Raw genomic sequence first — 18,674 nt, 5'->3', positions numbered from 1 at the left:
TAATACTTAGCCCTTTACATTTTCAAAGTTCTGTACAAACTAAACCTCACAACACTCCCAGGAGGTTGGTAAGTTATCCCCATTGTACAGATGGGAAAACTGAGATAGATGAAGTGACTTCCCTAACGTTAAACAGCACGTCAGTGGCAGACCTGTGACTGGAACGCCATTCCTGACTCCCATCCCCGTGCTAATTCCTCTAACCTGATGCCTTGTGGTGTGAAAATTCCCTATCAAGATCACATAACGTGGCAATACAACATATTGATGAACAAATATTAAGTTTACAAATATGGGTTAAGTATGTGGAAGCAAAAAAATAAAAGGGGAGCGGGGAACATAACTTGGTGTGAGTGTATGGCCAGTTAGGAAGTGAGACTGGATTAACATAAAGGCTAACAATAATTACATTTTCTTGCAAAATTTAAAAAATATTGACAGCATGTTTATTGAAATAACGGGGACAAATATACAAAATGCCGGACCATAGAGAGCTGCAGAAAATTAACATTTCTGTCTCTTTTGCAGAAGGGAATTAAGATTAGCCTTAAATGAAACAGTGCTGTTGTTGGGCTGATGTATCTTTTTCCAATACTTCCCAGTTCACATAGTAACCCAACATATTTATAAGAGTTTGTGAGGTATTTCCACATTTATATGGTCTGGGAGGAAAACCAGGATTAAAACGTCCATTTTATTTTGGCCTACAGCTAAAGTTGGAGGCTAGACCTACCCAAGCTTACTTACTGGATGAAGAGCAGCATGTTTTGGTGGGACAGAGAAACTAGAATCCTGAGTGTACTCGGTGATTTGAGGGGGAAAAGGTCCAGAGGTCTTCTCTGAATAAATTAAGTTTTGGGGCATGCTAAATATCACCCAGTAATTAAGTATATTTAAGATCTAAAGGCTATACATTGGTATTTAGGAAGTGTTTTCCTTTGTATGGGTGACTGAACCAGTAATTCTTCTCTTCTAGAGTAGATAGAAGGTTGAGATTTGTGCCAACTGCAATACTTCTCCTGGATAATCCAGGCCTGGAAAAGTACAATACCAAGGAAAAGTCTTTTTGGTCAGCAAGTCATCAAAAAGTGAAATTCCTCAAGGAAGACTAAAAATGCAGATGGATCTGACAACATAGTGTGGGGACAGAGGTGATTTCCAGTGTATGGTTTATGCAAGATCTGTTACTGCAAGATCTGGGTATGTTTAATATGGATGCACATCTGTTTGTAGTTTGCACTGCTGCTGTAGCTGTGTTGGTCTCAGGATATTAGAGTGACAAGGTGGGTGAGATAATATCTTTTATTGGACCAACTTCTGTTGGTGAAAGAGAAAAGCTTTGAGCTATACTGAGCTGAAGAAGAGCTCTGTGCAGTTCAAATGCATGTCTCTCTCATCAACCGAAGTTGGTCCAATAAAAGATATTACCTCACCCACCTTGTCTCTCTGGTAACTGTTTATAGAACAAAAATGAAACATTTAAAAGTGGCCATAGGTCTCGATGACTGGAGCAAGCTAGGAGATATCTTACATACATTGATCCTAGGAAATAACTATGCAGGATTCTTCAATTTTGTCCTGTTTAGGAATGTAGGCAGACTGGCACTCAAAAGTATATGTGGTGGAAATGTTATGTTTTTCTAGAATGTAGCCCTTTTACACATTATGGGTTTTCCAGGTAAAAATTAAGAGTTGAACAAATCATAACTTATACTAAGGAAAAAGATGGGACACAATGTTTGCTGGGCTTCTAATGTATTTTTTTTTCCAAATCCAGATCAAGCAAATGTCGTTAGTTTCTGAAATATAGTCCTAATAATTCTATTATGGTGGCAATTTTTGTGCCAATAGTAGGCATGGAACATATTGTCTTTATCAAAAGGTTAGCCATTATACTTGATCATGTACAGAGATAGTTTTAAGATTGTGTTGCTAACCCTAGGTCTAACCAGGTCTGAGGCCAGCTAGACAACTTTTCTCCAATTTGTAATTCTCTTCTTCTTGCCGCGTGCCAGTACCTTCTCTTCATGTTTTTCATATTTGTCAATAAGCTACAAAGAACATACTGTATGATCACTTTTGATATTGCATCCCACTACTTCCTCCACTGCATTACGTACGTTATGTTTAGTAAAAGAAAAAAAAAGTTTTCCAAATACATTTAATCCTCAAGGGAGCAATTATACAAAGTATCTTATTTCAGCAGTATAAAAAGTTTTCCATTGTTAGAAAAATGGGGTGGTAGCAAAAGAAATTAATAATTTGGCAAATATACATTCTACTATTGGTAGATAACTGTAGATTAGTAAGAGCCTAGAACACACAAATAATCAATTGCAGCAGGAACTTTAATTTTTCCCTACTTCCTTCTGAGCATTTGTTCTTCCAGATTCCAGTGCAGACATCTGAGCTTCCATTTAACAATTCATTTTCTCTGGATTAACAGTTCTTTATCATATTAGTCAATGAAGCCGTTCTAATTTAGCCTGTAGGGATTTAAAATTCCCAATAGTGGTCTGCACTGTTAGTGTAGGGCTCATAGATTGAAGTTCAACAAGGTAGCAACTGACAGCATCCAAACATACATTTGTGAATCGTCGTCTGTAAAGAAGAAAAAAAGTTGTCAAGAAAACTCATTTTGGCTTTCATTTATTAAAATTCATGTAAGAAAAGGAAGTGGGATTCCTTCAGATAGTAATGGAATAATCTGTAAACAACAAAAACCCAAATCAGCTAACTTTAAATTTTCTAACATATAGTTAAATGAAAAGCAAATATTTTAAATCTAATGTTTGTGACTGAAGCATACAGGGGAACTTGTTAAATCATTTCTATTAACCTGAGTTTTAATAGTTGCAGCAATTCAAAAACCAAAGTTGTAGCTCTTGTCAGCTCAGGAGTGAAGTATTTGTTTGAATCATTTCTAGTGTTTTTATCTAATAGCAATAAATAAATTTAGAAGTACCCCTTCACCAGGGATGCCTCAGAAGGACTATGCTGACTCATTAGGAAACAATGTTATTTTGCAAAACAACTAGTTTTATTCAGTGAAATTTGTGAGCATGAATGTAAAATTTGTAAAGAAAAGCACGTTTACATATACAAAATGGAATAGAAAAACTGAAAATAATCAGATATAAACATGATTCAACAGCAGGAAGGAGAAGCCTAAAATTAAAAATATGCTTTTCTTATTTTATTCATTTAAGTGAAATTCTATGCTTGTAAAAGGCTGCTGGATTGTCAGTCCTGGAAAACAGTCCTCATTTCCCAGAATGGGCATTGCATGGACAGATTTACTGCAAGCTTCCCTCCACTGTCCTGCCGATGTTCCTGAACTCTGTTCCAAAGGAACTATTTATGTGCTAATAAAGTTTGTGGATGACACGAAGCTGGGAGGTACTGCCAATACAGAGAGGGACCGGGATATCCTACAGGAAGATCTGGATGACCTTGTAATCCGGAGTAATAGTAATAGGATGAAATTTTATAGTGAAAAGTGAAAGGTCATGCATTTAGGGATTAACAACAAGAATTTTTGTTATAAACTGGGGATGCATCACTTGGAAGTAACAGAGGAGGAGAAGGACCTCAGAGTATTGGTTGATCACAGGATGACTACGAGCCACCAATGTGATATGGCCATGAAAAAAGCTAATGTGGTCTTGGGATGCATCAGACGAGGTATTTCCAGTAGAGATAAGGAGGTGTTAGTACCGTTATACAAGGCACTGGTGAGACCTCATCTGGAATATTGTGTGCAGTTCTGGTCTCCCATGTTTAAGAAGGATGAATTCAAACTGGAACAGGTACAGAGAAGGGCTACTAGGATGATCCGAGGAATGGCAAACCTGTCTTATGAAAGGAGACTCAAAGAGCTTGGCTTGTTTAGCCTAGCCAAAAGAAGGCTGAGGGGAGATATGATTGCTCTCTATAAATATATTAGAGGGATAAATAACAGGGAGGGAGAGGAATTATTTAAGCTCAGTACCAATGTGGACACAAGAACAAATGGATATAAACTGGCCATCAGGAAGTTCAGACTCGAAATTAGAAGACAGTTTCTAACCATCAGAGGAGTGAAGTTCTGGAATAGTCTTCCAAGGGGAGCAGTGGAGGCAAAAGACATATCTGGCTTCAAGACTAAACTTGATAAGTTTATGGCGGGGATGGTATGATGGGATAGCCTAATTTTGGCAATTAATTGATCTTTGACTATTAGCGGTAAATATGCCCAATGGCCTGTGATGGGACACTAGATAGGGTGGGATCTGAGTTACTACAGAGAATTCTTTCTTGGGTGTCTGGCTGGTGAGTCTTGCCCACATGCTCAAGGTTTAGCTGATCGCCATATTTGGGGTCGGGAAGGAATTTTCCTCCAGGGCAGATTGGCAGAGGCCCTGGGGGTTTTTCACCTTCCTCTGCACCATGGGCACGGGTCACTTGCTGAAGGATTCTCTGCACCTTGAAGTCTTTAAACCACAAATTGAGGACTTCAATAGCTCAGACATAGGCCAGAGGTTTGTTACAGGAGGGAGTGGGCGAGATTCTGTGGCCTGCGTTGTACAGGAGGTCAGACTAGAAGATCATAATGGTCCCTTCTGATCTTAAAGTCTATGAGTCTATTTCCAAGGGTAAAAGAATTCATACTCCATGGGTAAAATCCTAACCCCAGTTAAGTCAATGTAAAACTTCCCATTACAGCAATGGGGCCAAGATTTCACCTCACGCCTAAGTAAATTCTTCACATACCTGGATTTTAGTTAAGCTCCATCAGTAGTTGACAAGTATAAAATTGAAAATACGTTTATAAAATATACACCAAAAATACCCTAAGTGTACCATATATGGTTGAAAGTTGTTTGCAGAGATGGCCAGTTGCCACTAAAGATTTACTACAATCACTGTGAATCTGATCCTTGAACATGAAGCTTCAAGAAGCAGCCAATTTTTGATGTAATTCGAGGGAGTCCACATTTTTAAAGAACTAAAAACATTTACTTAAAAGTAAGACACAATTTGTTTGAAAACAAGCACCATAATAATAATTAAAACCCCCATCACCTAAAACTGGAACACCTGCCCAATATATACCTCTGAACAACTGTAAGAGTAACAATAACTTTTGGTGACTCTACCTTGAGTTGGATTTTAAAATCATTGACCCAAAGGGCTTTGGAGCTTCCAAAACAAGTAACTTGAGAGTATATTTTTAAGTTTTGAAGAACACTTGTTTATAGTTCATAGTTACCTCTCAAAGTTAAGCACTTTGTTGGGGTCTTGTACGTATCCCGATAATAATACATGAATACATTCCAAAAGGTGTAAAGGCTTTTTCATTCTATTCCAGTATGGGTCCTAAAAGAAGATTACATCAAGTTAGGGAGGCCGTACTAAGTTAATTCTGATTCATCAATAGGGAAATGTAGAGGATGTCAGTACATAAAAATTGTGTTACTGCAATATTTAAAATGTTTGATTTATTACAGCAAAATAATGGAAAAAAAGTGAGAATTGGATGTTAGTTTAACTTGCACGGGTTTCCACTACTGAAACTATAAAACATGAAATTCATCAAACAGTATTGTAAATATTAGACTTTGTACAATTCCAAACACACTCTGAACTACTGAATAGTTTGGTAGGATATGGATATGTAATAGGGTCTACAAACACCATATTGAGCATAGACAGAAAGGTGAGGAGAGCCTCTCCTGTTTACAGGGAAGCAGCTTTACTACACCCCCATGCAGCTGCTGCAGCTCCCAATTATGGAGACAGGCACACACAGCTGCAGCCAATAGAGGAAACAAGGCCTGCTGCTATAAAAGAGAGATTACAGAGAAGGAAGAGGAGGCAGAAAGGCCTGGGACAGAGAAGGGATGACAGCTCTGCAGCAGGCTGCCTCCACGAACAGACTGCTAGATTCAATTAGAGGCGAGGGCCCAAGTGTGACACTACACCCCATATTCATCACAGTAATATGATGATGGTATGATTATGGCATAATTGTGATGCATTTTGTACAAGATGAGTAATGTGAGGTGTCATTAGAAAAGTTATAATTTGCTGAATATGATTATCTTATTTGTACGCATGTATCATTTTTGTATCTAAAGTTATGAATATTGACTATATCTATATTTCAGAATGTAGTCATTCCCCTCTATTCAGCATTGGGGAGGCCTCATCTGGAGTACTGTATCCAGTTTTGGGCTCCACACTACAAGAAGGATGTGGAAAAATTGGAAAGAGTCCAGCGGAGGGCAACAAAAATTATTAGGGCGCTGGAGCACATGACTTACGAGGAGAGGCTGAGGGAACTGGGATTATTTAGTCTGCAGAAGAGAAGATTGAGGGGGGATTTGATAGCTACTTTCAACTACTTGAAAGGGGGTTCCAGGGCTGGCTCTAGGCACCAGCAAACCAAGCACGTGCTTGGGGCAGCACAGTTCTAGGGATGGCATTCTGGGGGCGGCAGTTGTGCTCTCGGAGTTTTTTTTTTTTTGTTTGTTTGTTTTTTTTTTTGCTTGGGGTGGCAAAAAACCTAGAGCTGCCCCTGGGGGGTTCCACAGAGGATGGATCTAGACTATTCTCAGTGGTACCAGATGACAGAACAAGGAGTAATGGTCTCAAGTTGCAGTGGGAGAGGCTTAGGTTGGATATTAGGAAAAACTTTTTCACTAGGAGGGTGGTGAAGTACTGGAATAGGTTACCTAGGGAGGTGGTGGAATCTCCTTCCTTAGAGGTTTTTAAGGTCAGGCTTGACAAAGCCCTGGCTAGGATGATTTAGTGGGGGATTAGTCCTGCTTTGAGAAGGGGGTTGGACTAGATGACCTCCTGAGGTCCCTTCCAACCCTGAGATTCCATGATTCTATGATCACCCACTGGGCAAAACGCTTCTAGCCTAGACAGCTTATTGTGAAAGGCCCATTCAGGGTAATGTGCCATTAGGAAAAACAATATGCCTTAAGAGAAGGTTATCCCCCACCTGGTGAGCCTTCCTGAGTATGCTCCAGTAATGCTGCTATGATGCAGTAGGGCATGTGACCAGACCACATGACACTGATCTCCATTTGGGTACCTGTATTTTTCCACAAACGGGCTGAGAACTGTTTTTGGAATAAAGAGTTCCCGCCACATGTTAAAGCAGGGAGTGACATCATCTGTAGTTCTTCATTCCCCACTACTCAATACCTAGGAGAAGCTTCTAAGGAAAAGGACTTGGAACAGGGGTGGGGAGCCCACGCTAAAAAGCAAGTGCAGCTTGCGCTTTGAGAATCTGCAAGCCTGTTTGTATCATCAGTCAGGGTAAGAAATTGCTAATTCATACCCAATCTTTCTAGTATTTTAGGTTTAGCTTGCAGTTTTGTTTATTTGCTAGGTAATCTGCTTTTATTTGTTTGCTATCATTTATAATTGCTTAATATCTATCTTTTTGTAGTTAATAAACTTGTTTTAATGTTTTAACCTAAACCAGTGTGCCTTTAAGTGAAGTGTCTGGTGAAATATCTCAGCTTGGTTACCACGTGTGTGCATATTCCTTTCCACACTGAGGGAGGGGCGGACATATCAGGGGCTGGAGGGTGCATGCCTGGGGAGCTAGGAAACTGGCCGGTGTCTGCTGTTTGCACTCCGGTAGCCCAGTTTGGGTGAGTAGTACCACCTGCTGTTGTGTTGGGTGATTACAGGGCTTGGGTGAGGCTGACTGTGTCACCAACCAGCTGTGTTTCTTAGAGGCGCGCCGTGGTTCCCACAGCTCCCAGACTGCACGCCAGGGGTGACAACTGGTCACACCAAGAACTGCTCTGACTGGGGACAAACTGAGGAGGACCAATCAGGAGCAGCAGGGACCCCTCAATAGATTACACCTGGAGCCAGTGACAGGGCAAAATAAACCACAAAGATTACCTTTGTTCTTTAATCAGAAAAAAAACACACACTATGAACTAAAAAGGCATGAAGTGATTCTTATCCTTTGTGCCAGTCACAACCCAGGGAAATTAATAAGCTAAGAAAGATGAAATAGTTTGTTGTTTTCTGTTGACCTTACCATTATGAACTACCCCTAAGAAAGAAGAAAATCAGATTCAGGAATCCAAGACCTGTTGTCCATGCTGAAGTGCAGAAATTCTAATAATTTTAATCCTATTTATGATAGGAGGGAGATCATCTGTAGCGGAAGTAACAGGAATATCAGAGTTTAATAGCTTTCCTCACCTACTAGGATTAGAAACAGTGAGGTTTTTTGTTTTGTTTTTTTAAACTAGTAAGATATTCCAAAATCCCAAGGTCTATTAAAATGTCTGATACATCTCATTTAACTTTAATGTAAAATTTTAGCTCAAATATTATCCTTACCCGTGCTTTGAACAACTGGTCATACACTTCAAGTAGCCTAGATAGTGGCACTCCAATTTCCCGCATAGTGTATGTCACGAATCCCACATCCCAGTTCAAAGAACAAACTTGTTGCTCTAGAAACTGCACTAAGAAATCTGAAAAACAAAACTGCCTGTTCAGGTTCCACCTTGCTTTAACATTAATTTAACAAAGCTAATTAATGTTAGGTATCTACACAAGGTTTAGCTATGTCTACCCTTACACAGAACCTTTCAACTGTGGAGCTCAAAGCATTTTTAAAAGTGGGTAAGAGTTATCCCAGAATTTACAGATGGGAAAACTGAGGCCAAGAGGATATGCAAGATGTGGCTGCTTTCCAGAGTCAGATGCTGTTATAAGCATCACAAGAGGTATTATTCAGGAGCAACAACACTATGTTACTAAAGGCATAGCACATTGTGCTTGTGATACTTTCAGGCTATGCTGCTGGCCAGGGAAATTCAATAGCCCAACTCTGATTTTCCCTGTGACAGCACAACACACTGCTATTAGGCCTGGTCCACGCTAACCCACCCACTTCGAACTAAGATACGCAACTTCAGCTATGTGAATAATGTAGCTGAAGTCGAAGTACCTTAATTCCAACTTACCGCGGGACCAGACATGGCAGACAGGCTCCCCCGTCGATGCCGCGTACTCCTCTCGCCGAGCAGGAGTACCGGCGTCAACGGCGAGCACTTCCGGGATCCATCTCAGAAGATCAATTGCTTACCACTGAACCCGGAGGTAAGTATAGACCTACCTTTAGATTGCCAGACTAGTCTGTTTTATCTATAATACTAGCAGATCCATACCGTGTTTAACTCTTTAACATAAAACTGTAGTATTTGCAAAAGCTTAGAGTGACATATATCCATGCAGGTTTTTATACAAACATCTTCTTCACGATGGCATTTGAGCATCTCAAAGAAGAAAACACAGACCCCAATCTAATAAAGGACACAGAGTTCCCCTATATTATACTTTATGGAGTTGCCTCTGTAGATATATATAAAATATATAGAAATGGCAAGTAGATACATAAAGAATCTAACTGTACAAAATAAACACACACTTTGCATATACTTAGTATGTGAATAGAAACAGACCGCTCTACCCTTCAATGTCTAGTTTATGTAACTGTCCAAAAATAAATTCAGCTGCTGTTTGAATATAGTAAAATAAGACCATTTCAGAACTTAGATTAGCTTCAGTTTTGGGTGAAAAGTACTGATCATAGGTAAGTTCTAGGAACATAAGAATTGCCATATCATATCTGTATTAATATACATTTTTCCATTACAATCTTGTCTCTTCTCTTGTTCTAGCCACTCTCTCCAATCATCCACCAAAGTGACTGTGATAATAATCACCACAACCCCAGTGTCCAAATTCTTGCTCTTGGACAACAAAGCAACGACCAGCCATCTGCCCTAAAACCCATCATCAGGGATTCCATAATTTACTCAACAACCTCAATCGCTATCATCTTTGCAATAGTAAACCTCAATGAAAACTGATTTAATTTTACTGTTCCAGCCACAAGGGGAAATTTAACATATAAAAACAGCGATTAAAAATTCCAGACAGCGGAGGAAATATAGTTTTCTTTAGAAATGTAATCTTACAATTGTCTCTCTTTTCAGAAGAAAAAGAAATTTTCCAATAATCTCAAAAAAATACTTGATTCACCATGCTCTTTTGATTCTGTCTTGTATAAAAAGAGTACAGCATGTAAAGCTAACATTTATTTAACATATGCAAAAACAGCATTTATAAATACAGGTAAATTTAGCTGCTTTTTAATTAGCATCATACAAAGTTTAAACACTGAATAAAGCATGTATGTTTCAATGCTTATGGAGTACTTGAGGCCTTTGAACCCACTGCCATAATGCCTATTTTTCTTCCAAACACTCTGTTAAATTGCTTACCTAAAGGAAAATAACGAGGTGTCCCAGCATATATCTTTCCAAGCAATACCATCTTTAGACTAAGAGCTTGCATTCTGTCAGCTGGGCTCAGAGTCACACTGTCACTCAACTCTGAAAGAGAACAGTTAGGCATATAATCTACCTTTAAATCTAAAGTTTACCAAGGGTAATTAAATTAAATTTAAAAGACAAACAAACAGCTATTACTACAGTGTTGTACTTGCATTTACCACTGACACTCCAAGCAAGTATTTTCTAACCCTGACTTTTATATTCTTAGGGCATACACATAACTACACTTATTGTTGGTGGAAAGTCAGTATGTATGCATGTGGAAATGCAAATACACTTTCAGATTTCATATGAATGCATATATGTTATATGAATAGGTTTCGTATTCCCTTGAATTTCACATAAATCCACTAATATAGATGACCAAATGGCTTTAATATCTTAAAAAGTCTTGTCCAATAGCTTTTGGGAGACCTATGTGAAATGAACTGCAGTTTCAATCCAATACCCAAAGTGGAAAAGTGCATACATCGCAAAATCACCATCAGTGGGGACACAACTTTCCTAGCAATCTCCAGTACAAAAGCCAGGACTGAATGGGCAAGAAAAGTGAACTACTTGTTCACTATAGCGGTTAAGGCAAACTGGCAGAGCCAAGCTGGGAAGCCTGCACTGCTGGAACCAGTGCTCTACCTCTTCTTTGGATTAACAGAAGACTTCAGTTCCCGTGCTGTCAATTTGGCAACCTTTCATAAACACTAAATTCATTTGAGGCTGTAATCCTTCTCAGCATAGCTTTACTTAACATTTTGTTTAAGATTTCCTTTCCCTGAAACCTTCAGATGAAAGTCTGCAGGATTTCTGAAGCCATCTCTTTTAGAAATGCCCCTGTACAGTGGCAACCAAGAGGAGCATAAACAGAGCTCTGCTCTGCCAAGCAGGTGATCAGGGGTTTGGGGTTAGCAAGGGGTAAGAATGGGGTGGAGGAGGTAGCACACTCTGCCCTCTAGAAGGATCTTCTTTTGCCATTTGGCAACTCATTTCTGTTTCCAGAGAACACTATGTCCAGACTCTCCTTGAAGAGAGACATGGTTGCACATAATTGATACAGGATCTGGGGAGAGTTGCGGGAGGGGGTGTTCTAGTGGATCACAAACTAAATAGGAGTCAACAATGTAATACTGTTGCAAAGCAAAACAAAAAAGCAATCATCATCCCTGGATGTAGTAGAAAGAGTGTTGTAAGCAAGAAACAAGAAGTAATTCTTCTACTCAGCACTGATAAGGCCTCAACTAGAATATTGTGTCCAGTTCTGGGCATCACACTTCAGGAATGATGTGGACAAACTGGAGAAAGTTCATAGGAGAGCAACAAAAGGTCTAGAAAACATTATAGAAACATCTAGAAAACATATTAAAGGTCTAGAAAACATGAACTACTAGGAAAGACTGAAAAAATTGGGTTTGTTTAGTCTGGAGAAGAGAAGACTGAGGTGGGACATGATAACAGTCTTCAAGTAAGGCAAAAGGTTGTTATAAAGAGGAGGGTTATAAATTGTTCTTCTTATCCACCGAGAATCGGACAAGTAGTAAGCGGCTTAGATTGCAGAAAGGGAGATTTAGGCTAGAGATTAGGAAAAAATTCCTAACTGAGAAGGACAGTTAAGCACTGGAACAAACTACATATGGAGGTTGTGGAATGTTCATCATTGGAGGTTTTTAAGAACAGATTAGACAAAATATCTGTCCGGAATAGTCTAGATAATACTTTACTCCTGCCTCTGTCAGGGGACTGGACTAGATAACCTATCTTGGTCCCTTCCAATCCAACATTTCTATGATTCTATAAGGCAATGAAGGGGAGTAAGATGATTAATGGGATGGGAGGATGTACTGTAAAAAAAATGCCCATCTATAATGTGGGTTATTCAAGTCACATGTACAAGTAAATCATCCTAAGGTTTTTTTGTACAAATGTTTGATTTCTACCTTCCGTTAGGCACTGGAAACAATCCTGTTAACATTATTGAATTCACAGGCAGGCTCAAAAACCCAAGCAGAGTTCAATTTCAACATACCACTTAATAAACCAATTTTAAAAAAACCTGTGTAAACAGATAATGCTACTAACAAATGAACATATTTATGATTATAATGGAAAATAAGTGATTTTTTTCCTACTTATGTTATAACATGTCTGTGTTTAATTCACACAGCTGCATTCCACTCACTGTTAACACAGCTTCTAAATCTTTAGAATGATTGAAATGAGGAACGTTCAACTGCCATGTCCACAACTGGAAGAAAATGTACTTCTACTGCTGCAATACAAACAGACTCAAGCCCCAGTCTCAAAACAAGCTCCATGTGAGTGCACAGGATGAGGACCTCATCCTGTACTATTCTTTTGTTTAAATAATAAACCTTGGAATTTTTACAAAATTCCTAAGCTCCGAAGTTAATATTTAGGTTTCACATTCAATGATGTATACTGCAGAATATTCCTAAAAGATGTACTTAACATCTCAGGTGGATAGAATACTAACAGCAGCATAAGATCACTGGCACTAAATGCTTTCATTATCAGTTATTCTATATTTCTAATCTACTTCAGTCCCAGTCTGTCAAGACTTACCTTTCTCAATTATTTCTTGCCAAAGAGTCTGCACCAAAATAGGGTCTGAATGACCTGCACAATGTATAATTGCAAGCTTACATTCTGAGAGTTTGAAAGGGTCAGCGAATTCACCATACAGCTGCAATAAAAGAGACAGAGTTTGATATTTCAGTCAAGTCAAAACAACAGGATTTACTATCAGAGTGAAATTAAATAGAACAGTTATTCATTAACATGTAACATACACAAAGTGACACTAAGCCAAAATAGCAGACAGTGCATTTTAATAGCCATTGACAGATATTGTATGAAGAACATATGTATTGAATCAAGTCAGCTCCGTATCATCATACAATCTTAAAATTTTAAAGCAAGCTAGGAAAAAACTAGAGGGTTTGCCAATTCAACACCTCTAAAATCAAAGAAGCTATGCACTGTGTAAATAATATATGTTTCCTACAGCAGACAACACAAAGAGAAAGAGAGGAACTTATTGGAGGTAAAACATGAAAATATAAGATTAGACAGGCTAAACCTAAATATATATAAATTTTGAAAATAGGAAGCTGAATTCACTGAGACTTTTTTGGCTAATGGCTGATAAACAATTTGATGGAATATGTCATTCTCAGATATTAGAGAAGCTTATATTCAAGAGTGGGATAATTGCATCTTCTTTTGCATGAGTAGTTTGAGCAGTCAGGTGAACATCAACTTATTTCTAATCACCTTGGTGATGTCCATCAGCTCAGAATCCAACTGGGAAATTGCATCTTGTACTGAAGAATGATGGAAATATTGCCGCTGTAATGTTTCCTCTATTTGTAGCTGTATCCTAGCCACCTAGTTTTAAAAAATTAAGATAATTCAAGAGTCATTCATTTCATCCAAAGCTATGGAAACTTGGAAAAACCTAGAATTGGTTCTAACACATTTGAATACAGAAATTCCATGAGTATATGTTAGAGACATAGTCCTACTAAAGTGAGTGCATCTGGATCTGCTGATTTTTACTGGGACAATGCATTTCAGCCTAAACAGTTTGTTTTTGTATTTACATCAGTAGAAAAAAAAATAGTGTAATTGCCAATAATACAAAAGACCTATGCTAACACTGATACTAATAGAAACATTAACTTTTCATCATAGCTTCTCCCCTGTCCTGTCCCTCCTTCCCCCCTTGTCCCATCCATTCTCCTTCCCTCCAAGGCCCCTCCTCTTCTCACTTTTCTTTCCATTTCCTCCTAAATGAAGCCCACCTCCCAAAAAAAAATTACGGAACTAACATGATGTTTGCTGCCATTACACAATTCACTCTGTTTGTGTGCTATATCCTATTTCCGCAACCTGTCTGTCTTCTTTATTAGATTTTAATCTCTTCAGGGAAGGGACTGTGCTGCTCTGTGTTCGTACAGTGCCTAGTACAATCGGGCCCCCACTCTTGGTTGGTCCTTTTGCAGTACCATAAACAAACATGACTAATAATTAATAATAGCAACTAAGGAAAATGGTTTTTAATTTTTTCTTACTTCCATTTTCTCTTCTAGTTCATGTAGGAATTCACCATCTGAAGCTATCGATGAAATGGCAGTGGAACTCTTGGCACTCAAAATGGCACGTGCAATATATTCAAGACGCTGCTGAAGTGGAATTTCGGTGCTGTAAAAGAAACATTCAAATTGTAAGCCACATGCCTAGAACATAGAATTATAGAAATGTAGGGCAGGACGGGACATTGAGAAGTCTAGAACAGCCACTGTGCTGAGGAAGGACCAAGTAAATCTAGACCATGCTTGACAGGTGTTTGTCCAGCCTGTTTTCAAAAACCTCCAGTGATGGGGATTCCACAACTTTCCTTGGAAGCTTATTCCAGAGCTTACCTCCCCATAGAGTTAGAACGTTTTTCCAAAAACGTAATCTAAATTTCCCTTGCTGCAGATTAAGCCCATTACTTTTTGTTCTCCATGTTCACTAAAGAAAGGACAGTTCATCACCATCCTTTTTATAACAGCCATTAACATAGTTAAAGACCGTTTTCAGGTCCCCCCTCAATCTTCTTCTCTCCAGACTAACCATACACAGTTTTTTTTTTTTTTTTAACCTTTCCTCATAAATCAGGTTTTCTAAACCTTTTACCGTGCTTGTTGTTCTCTTCTAGATTCTCCCAATTTATTCACATCTTTTCTAAAGTGTGGAGACCAGAATTGGATACAGTACTCCAGCTGAGGACTCACCAGTGCCACGCGGAGTGTGACTATTACCTTCAGTGTCTTACGTATGAAATTTTTGTTATTACACTCCAGAACATTAGCCCTTTTTGCAACTGCATCACATTGTGGACGCATTCAGTTTGTGGTCCACTATAAACTCTAGATCCTTTTCAGCAGTACTAGCACCTACCCAGTTATTCTCAATTTTGTAGTTGCACATTTGATTCTTCCTTCCTAAGTGCAGTACTTTGCACTCGTCTTTATTGAATTTCATCTTGTTGATTTCAAACCAATTCTCTAAATTTGTCAAGGTTATTTTGAATTCTAATCCTGTCCTCCAGAGCACTTGCAATACCTCCCAACTTGATGTCATCTGCGAATTTAATAAGCATATTCTCCACTCCACTATCCAAGTCAAAATACTGGACTGACCCCTGCGGGACACCACTAGATATGGCTTACCATTTTGACACCAATAATTACTCCTTGAGTATGTCTTTCAACCATTTGTGGGTACTATAATACCCAGCTTTTAGTAATTGCATTTCCCTAGTTTGTTTATGAGAATGTCATGTGGAACTGCTGTATGCAGTGGTGTTGTAGCCATGTCAGTCCTGGGATATTAGAGTGACAAGGTGGGTGAGGTAATAATATCTTTTATTGATCAACATGTCTCATCACTCTCACTAGTAGAAGTTAGTCCAATAAAAGATATTACCTCACCCACCTTGCCTCTCTAATGTGGAGCTATGTCAAAAACTTTATTGAAGTCAAGAGATATCATGTGTACTGCTTCCCCTTATCCACTAGGCCAGTAATCCTGTCAAAAAAGCGCATTCCGAAAATAATTATACTAAAGGGAACATAGGAATCAGGACTTCTAAATTCTCCCGGCTCTGACACTGACTCAAAGTGTAACTAAATAACCACTTTGCACATCCGATCTGTAAGACATTCCTCCCTCTGCTACTCTACAATTATATAAAACTATATAATAAAATAGACAATGTAACTAAGTTACCGTTTAATATTCCACAACTACATTAATTCTGTAACTTGTTTATTTTTGTATAAAATATGCAACAATTTCCATTTTATCATTCTAATAGTGGCCAGGTTAAAAACTAACATTTATATAATAATATTTTAGGTTTTTGTTTATTGTTTAGTCTTTACACAAATTAACCTTTCTTTTATTATCTCAATACTAGGAATAATACATTGATTACAAAGTGCCCATACCTATGCATGTCTGCCAATTTAGCCAACACTCTGGCTGCATTACTGAAGTTCCTGTTCTTCTCAAAGTATCGCCACAGTAAATCCATATAACGGACTTTGTTTTGATCAACCTTGGCCATACGCACCAGATATGGCTCCAGAAATGGGGAGGTAATCTGCAGGAATCATATAAACCACAGTTAAATCGTTTTTTTTAAAGCATCCTTAAAAACTTCTCTGTTCCTAGTGTATGTGTTTTTAGCCAGTATTACAATCAACTCTTTTGACCTAATAGAAGTACCCTACAAAATATTTGTGTGAGTATGTTTGTTTTGCATGATCTTACCTGTAGCAGTTTATCTGCAAGGTCAGCTTGTATCAGCCAGTTGTAGAGAGCAATAGAGAAGAGTTCATCTGTTGAACGCTGAGCCAATTTTAGCATTTGTTCAAACTAAAGGAAGAAAAGCCTAAAGCTGTTACTCCAGAACTGTTCACATTTCATACATAGCTCAAAGTCTTTGTCACTGAGTTTAAACATTGCATATTTATGTGTGTCAACATCTATATTAACATTCAATAATTTTTATGAACACTGTATCATCTCACATACTGAAACAAGTTCATTTCAAGTCCTGACTTTATCTCTGTTAATTTACTTTGCAACAATATGTTGTACAAACTTTTTATAAGAAGTTTTATACCCCTCAGGAAACAAATTGGTAGCCTTTTAACTTAAACCTTTCCTAGTATTTAAAAAGCAAGATAGTTGTGACTATCTCTCTTTTGTAAATTTCTTACATGCTGTCCCGCTTCTTCATTACTCAGCATATTGGGATCAGATGACAACACTGGAGGACCTGGCTTTTTGGGTACACTGGGAGACTGAGGAGCAGCTTTACTTTGATTTACCAGCTCCTGAAGGGTGTCAGTGATGCATTTGTAACTGTTTAACCTGCAAGTAGGTGCAAGAGAAAGAACAGTTTAAGTTACAGATATCTGTGAGATCCTTTTTCCCCACAAGATAGGTTACTGTATACATTAGAAAAATATTTGCGAAACTAAAAAGAAAAGTTTTTGTAGGACCCTGTCAGCGGAATCAATGTAATTTACCACCAGTCTCTCTCTTCTGGAATGATCTTTCTCACAAATACTTTGTTGTGCAAATTCCCCACTTCCGTAGTAACTGCTGACATGCTATTTTCCTTTCAGTTAGGAGGGCAGGATGCAAAGGCCTTGTAGGCTGCTTATTCCCAATCAGAAATAATTTAAGGGTTATACACTATGAATACTACTCCTCACCCAGTCATATTTTTCATAACGGAACATCTTCCATTAAAAAAGTAACATGACTAAAGCTGGCCAACTTTTTACAGATATTCTTGAAGTCAATACTGCCCCAAACAATAGTGCTGCAAAGGGGGACAGTTAAAATCTTGAATATCATCCACAATAACTTTTGTTTGTTTGTTTTTTACAAGTTACGGGTTAATTCAATTATATAAAGGTTAGATCACAGACGACCTTTCCCAAACCATATCTTACAATCTACAATCAATTAACCTTTTGGCCCAAATAAAGATGGCACATTTTACCAATATCTAAGGAACATGCACTGAGAAAAATATGTTCTCACCCTGCTCTTAATTCTAAAAGGCTTATCTATCATCCCACCCAAATCAGCTGCCAAGTTCTTATGAGTAAATTGCCTTGAATAAAATTGCCCATATATCCTGAAAACTTGCCTCTCCTGGAAAGCCTGGAGTCCAACAATATCCTCATCAGGTTCTCCATTTTTGTAGAAATGAAGTCCAAGACCTTGAGGATCCTTCTTCTCAGCAGCAGTAAGAGACAGTTCCACCACACCCTCATAGAAACGCACTTGAGATAAGGAAGAACTGAGAGTTTGGTCCATCACAATATTAAACATACTGCAAACTGCTATACAATACTGAACTAATAAATTGCACACTTCCCATGTTAGAATGCAAGAATTCCCCTCACTCCCAATGGCCCTGATCCTACAAACACTTATGCACATGCTTAATTTGGGGGACTATTCACATGCTTAAAGTTATACATTTGAAGGATTGGGAGCCAAATAATTTTGAATGTTACAGCAGTTGTATGATTATCTACAAACAGCATTCATTTTCTCTGAATGCTACATTAACACAGATTCATCTTTCAACAACATGTACGGTATGAGACAACACCTGCAACAATAAACAGCCATTTAAATTCCACCCTAGGTGTTTTGTTAAAACAATTTTACCAAATGGTTAAGTGCCTTGGCAATATA

General features: G+C 38.3%; 1 protein-coding gene across 1 annotated transcript in view; it reads right to left on the bottom strand.

Moving 5' to 3' along the window:
• Positions 1-423: 423 nt before the first annotated feature.
• The window catches only part of NUP155 (nucleoporin 155), a 56,492-nt gene continuing 38,241 nt past the window's right edge, over positions 424-18,674 (bottom strand). Inside the window, exons 25-35 of the mRNA XM_054032052.1 lie at positions 18,118-18,253; positions 17,174-17,327; positions 16,722-16,826; positions 16,397-16,551; positions 14,474-14,603; positions 13,674-13,787; positions 12,963-13,083; positions 10,317-10,427; positions 8,362-8,498; positions 5,252-5,358; positions 424-2,601 (exon numbers count right to left, since the gene is read on the bottom strand). Coding sequence (XP_053888027.1) covers positions 2,463-2,601; positions 5,252-5,358; positions 8,362-8,498; positions 10,317-10,427; positions 12,963-13,083; positions 13,674-13,787; positions 14,474-14,603; positions 16,397-16,551; positions 16,722-16,826; positions 17,174-17,327; positions 18,118-18,253 — 1,409 coding nt within the window. The 3' untranslated portion in view covers positions 424-2,462. The remainder of the gene's footprint in view (positions 2,602-5,251; positions 5,359-8,361; positions 8,499-10,316; positions 10,428-12,962; positions 13,084-13,673; positions 13,788-14,473; positions 14,604-16,396; positions 16,552-16,721; positions 16,827-17,173; positions 17,328-18,117; positions 18,254-18,674) is intronic.

The sequence above is a fragment of the Malaclemys terrapin genome, chromosome 6, assembly GCF_027887155.1.
Source record: "Malaclemys terrapin pileata isolate rMalTer1 chromosome 6, rMalTer1.hap1, whole genome shotgun sequence".
In the NCBI taxonomy this organism is placed as follows: Eukaryota; Metazoa; Chordata; order Testudines; family Emydidae; genus Malaclemys; species Malaclemys terrapin.
Note: the sequence above shows the minus strand (reverse complement) of the source record. Positions and strands in the feature narration are given on the sequence as shown.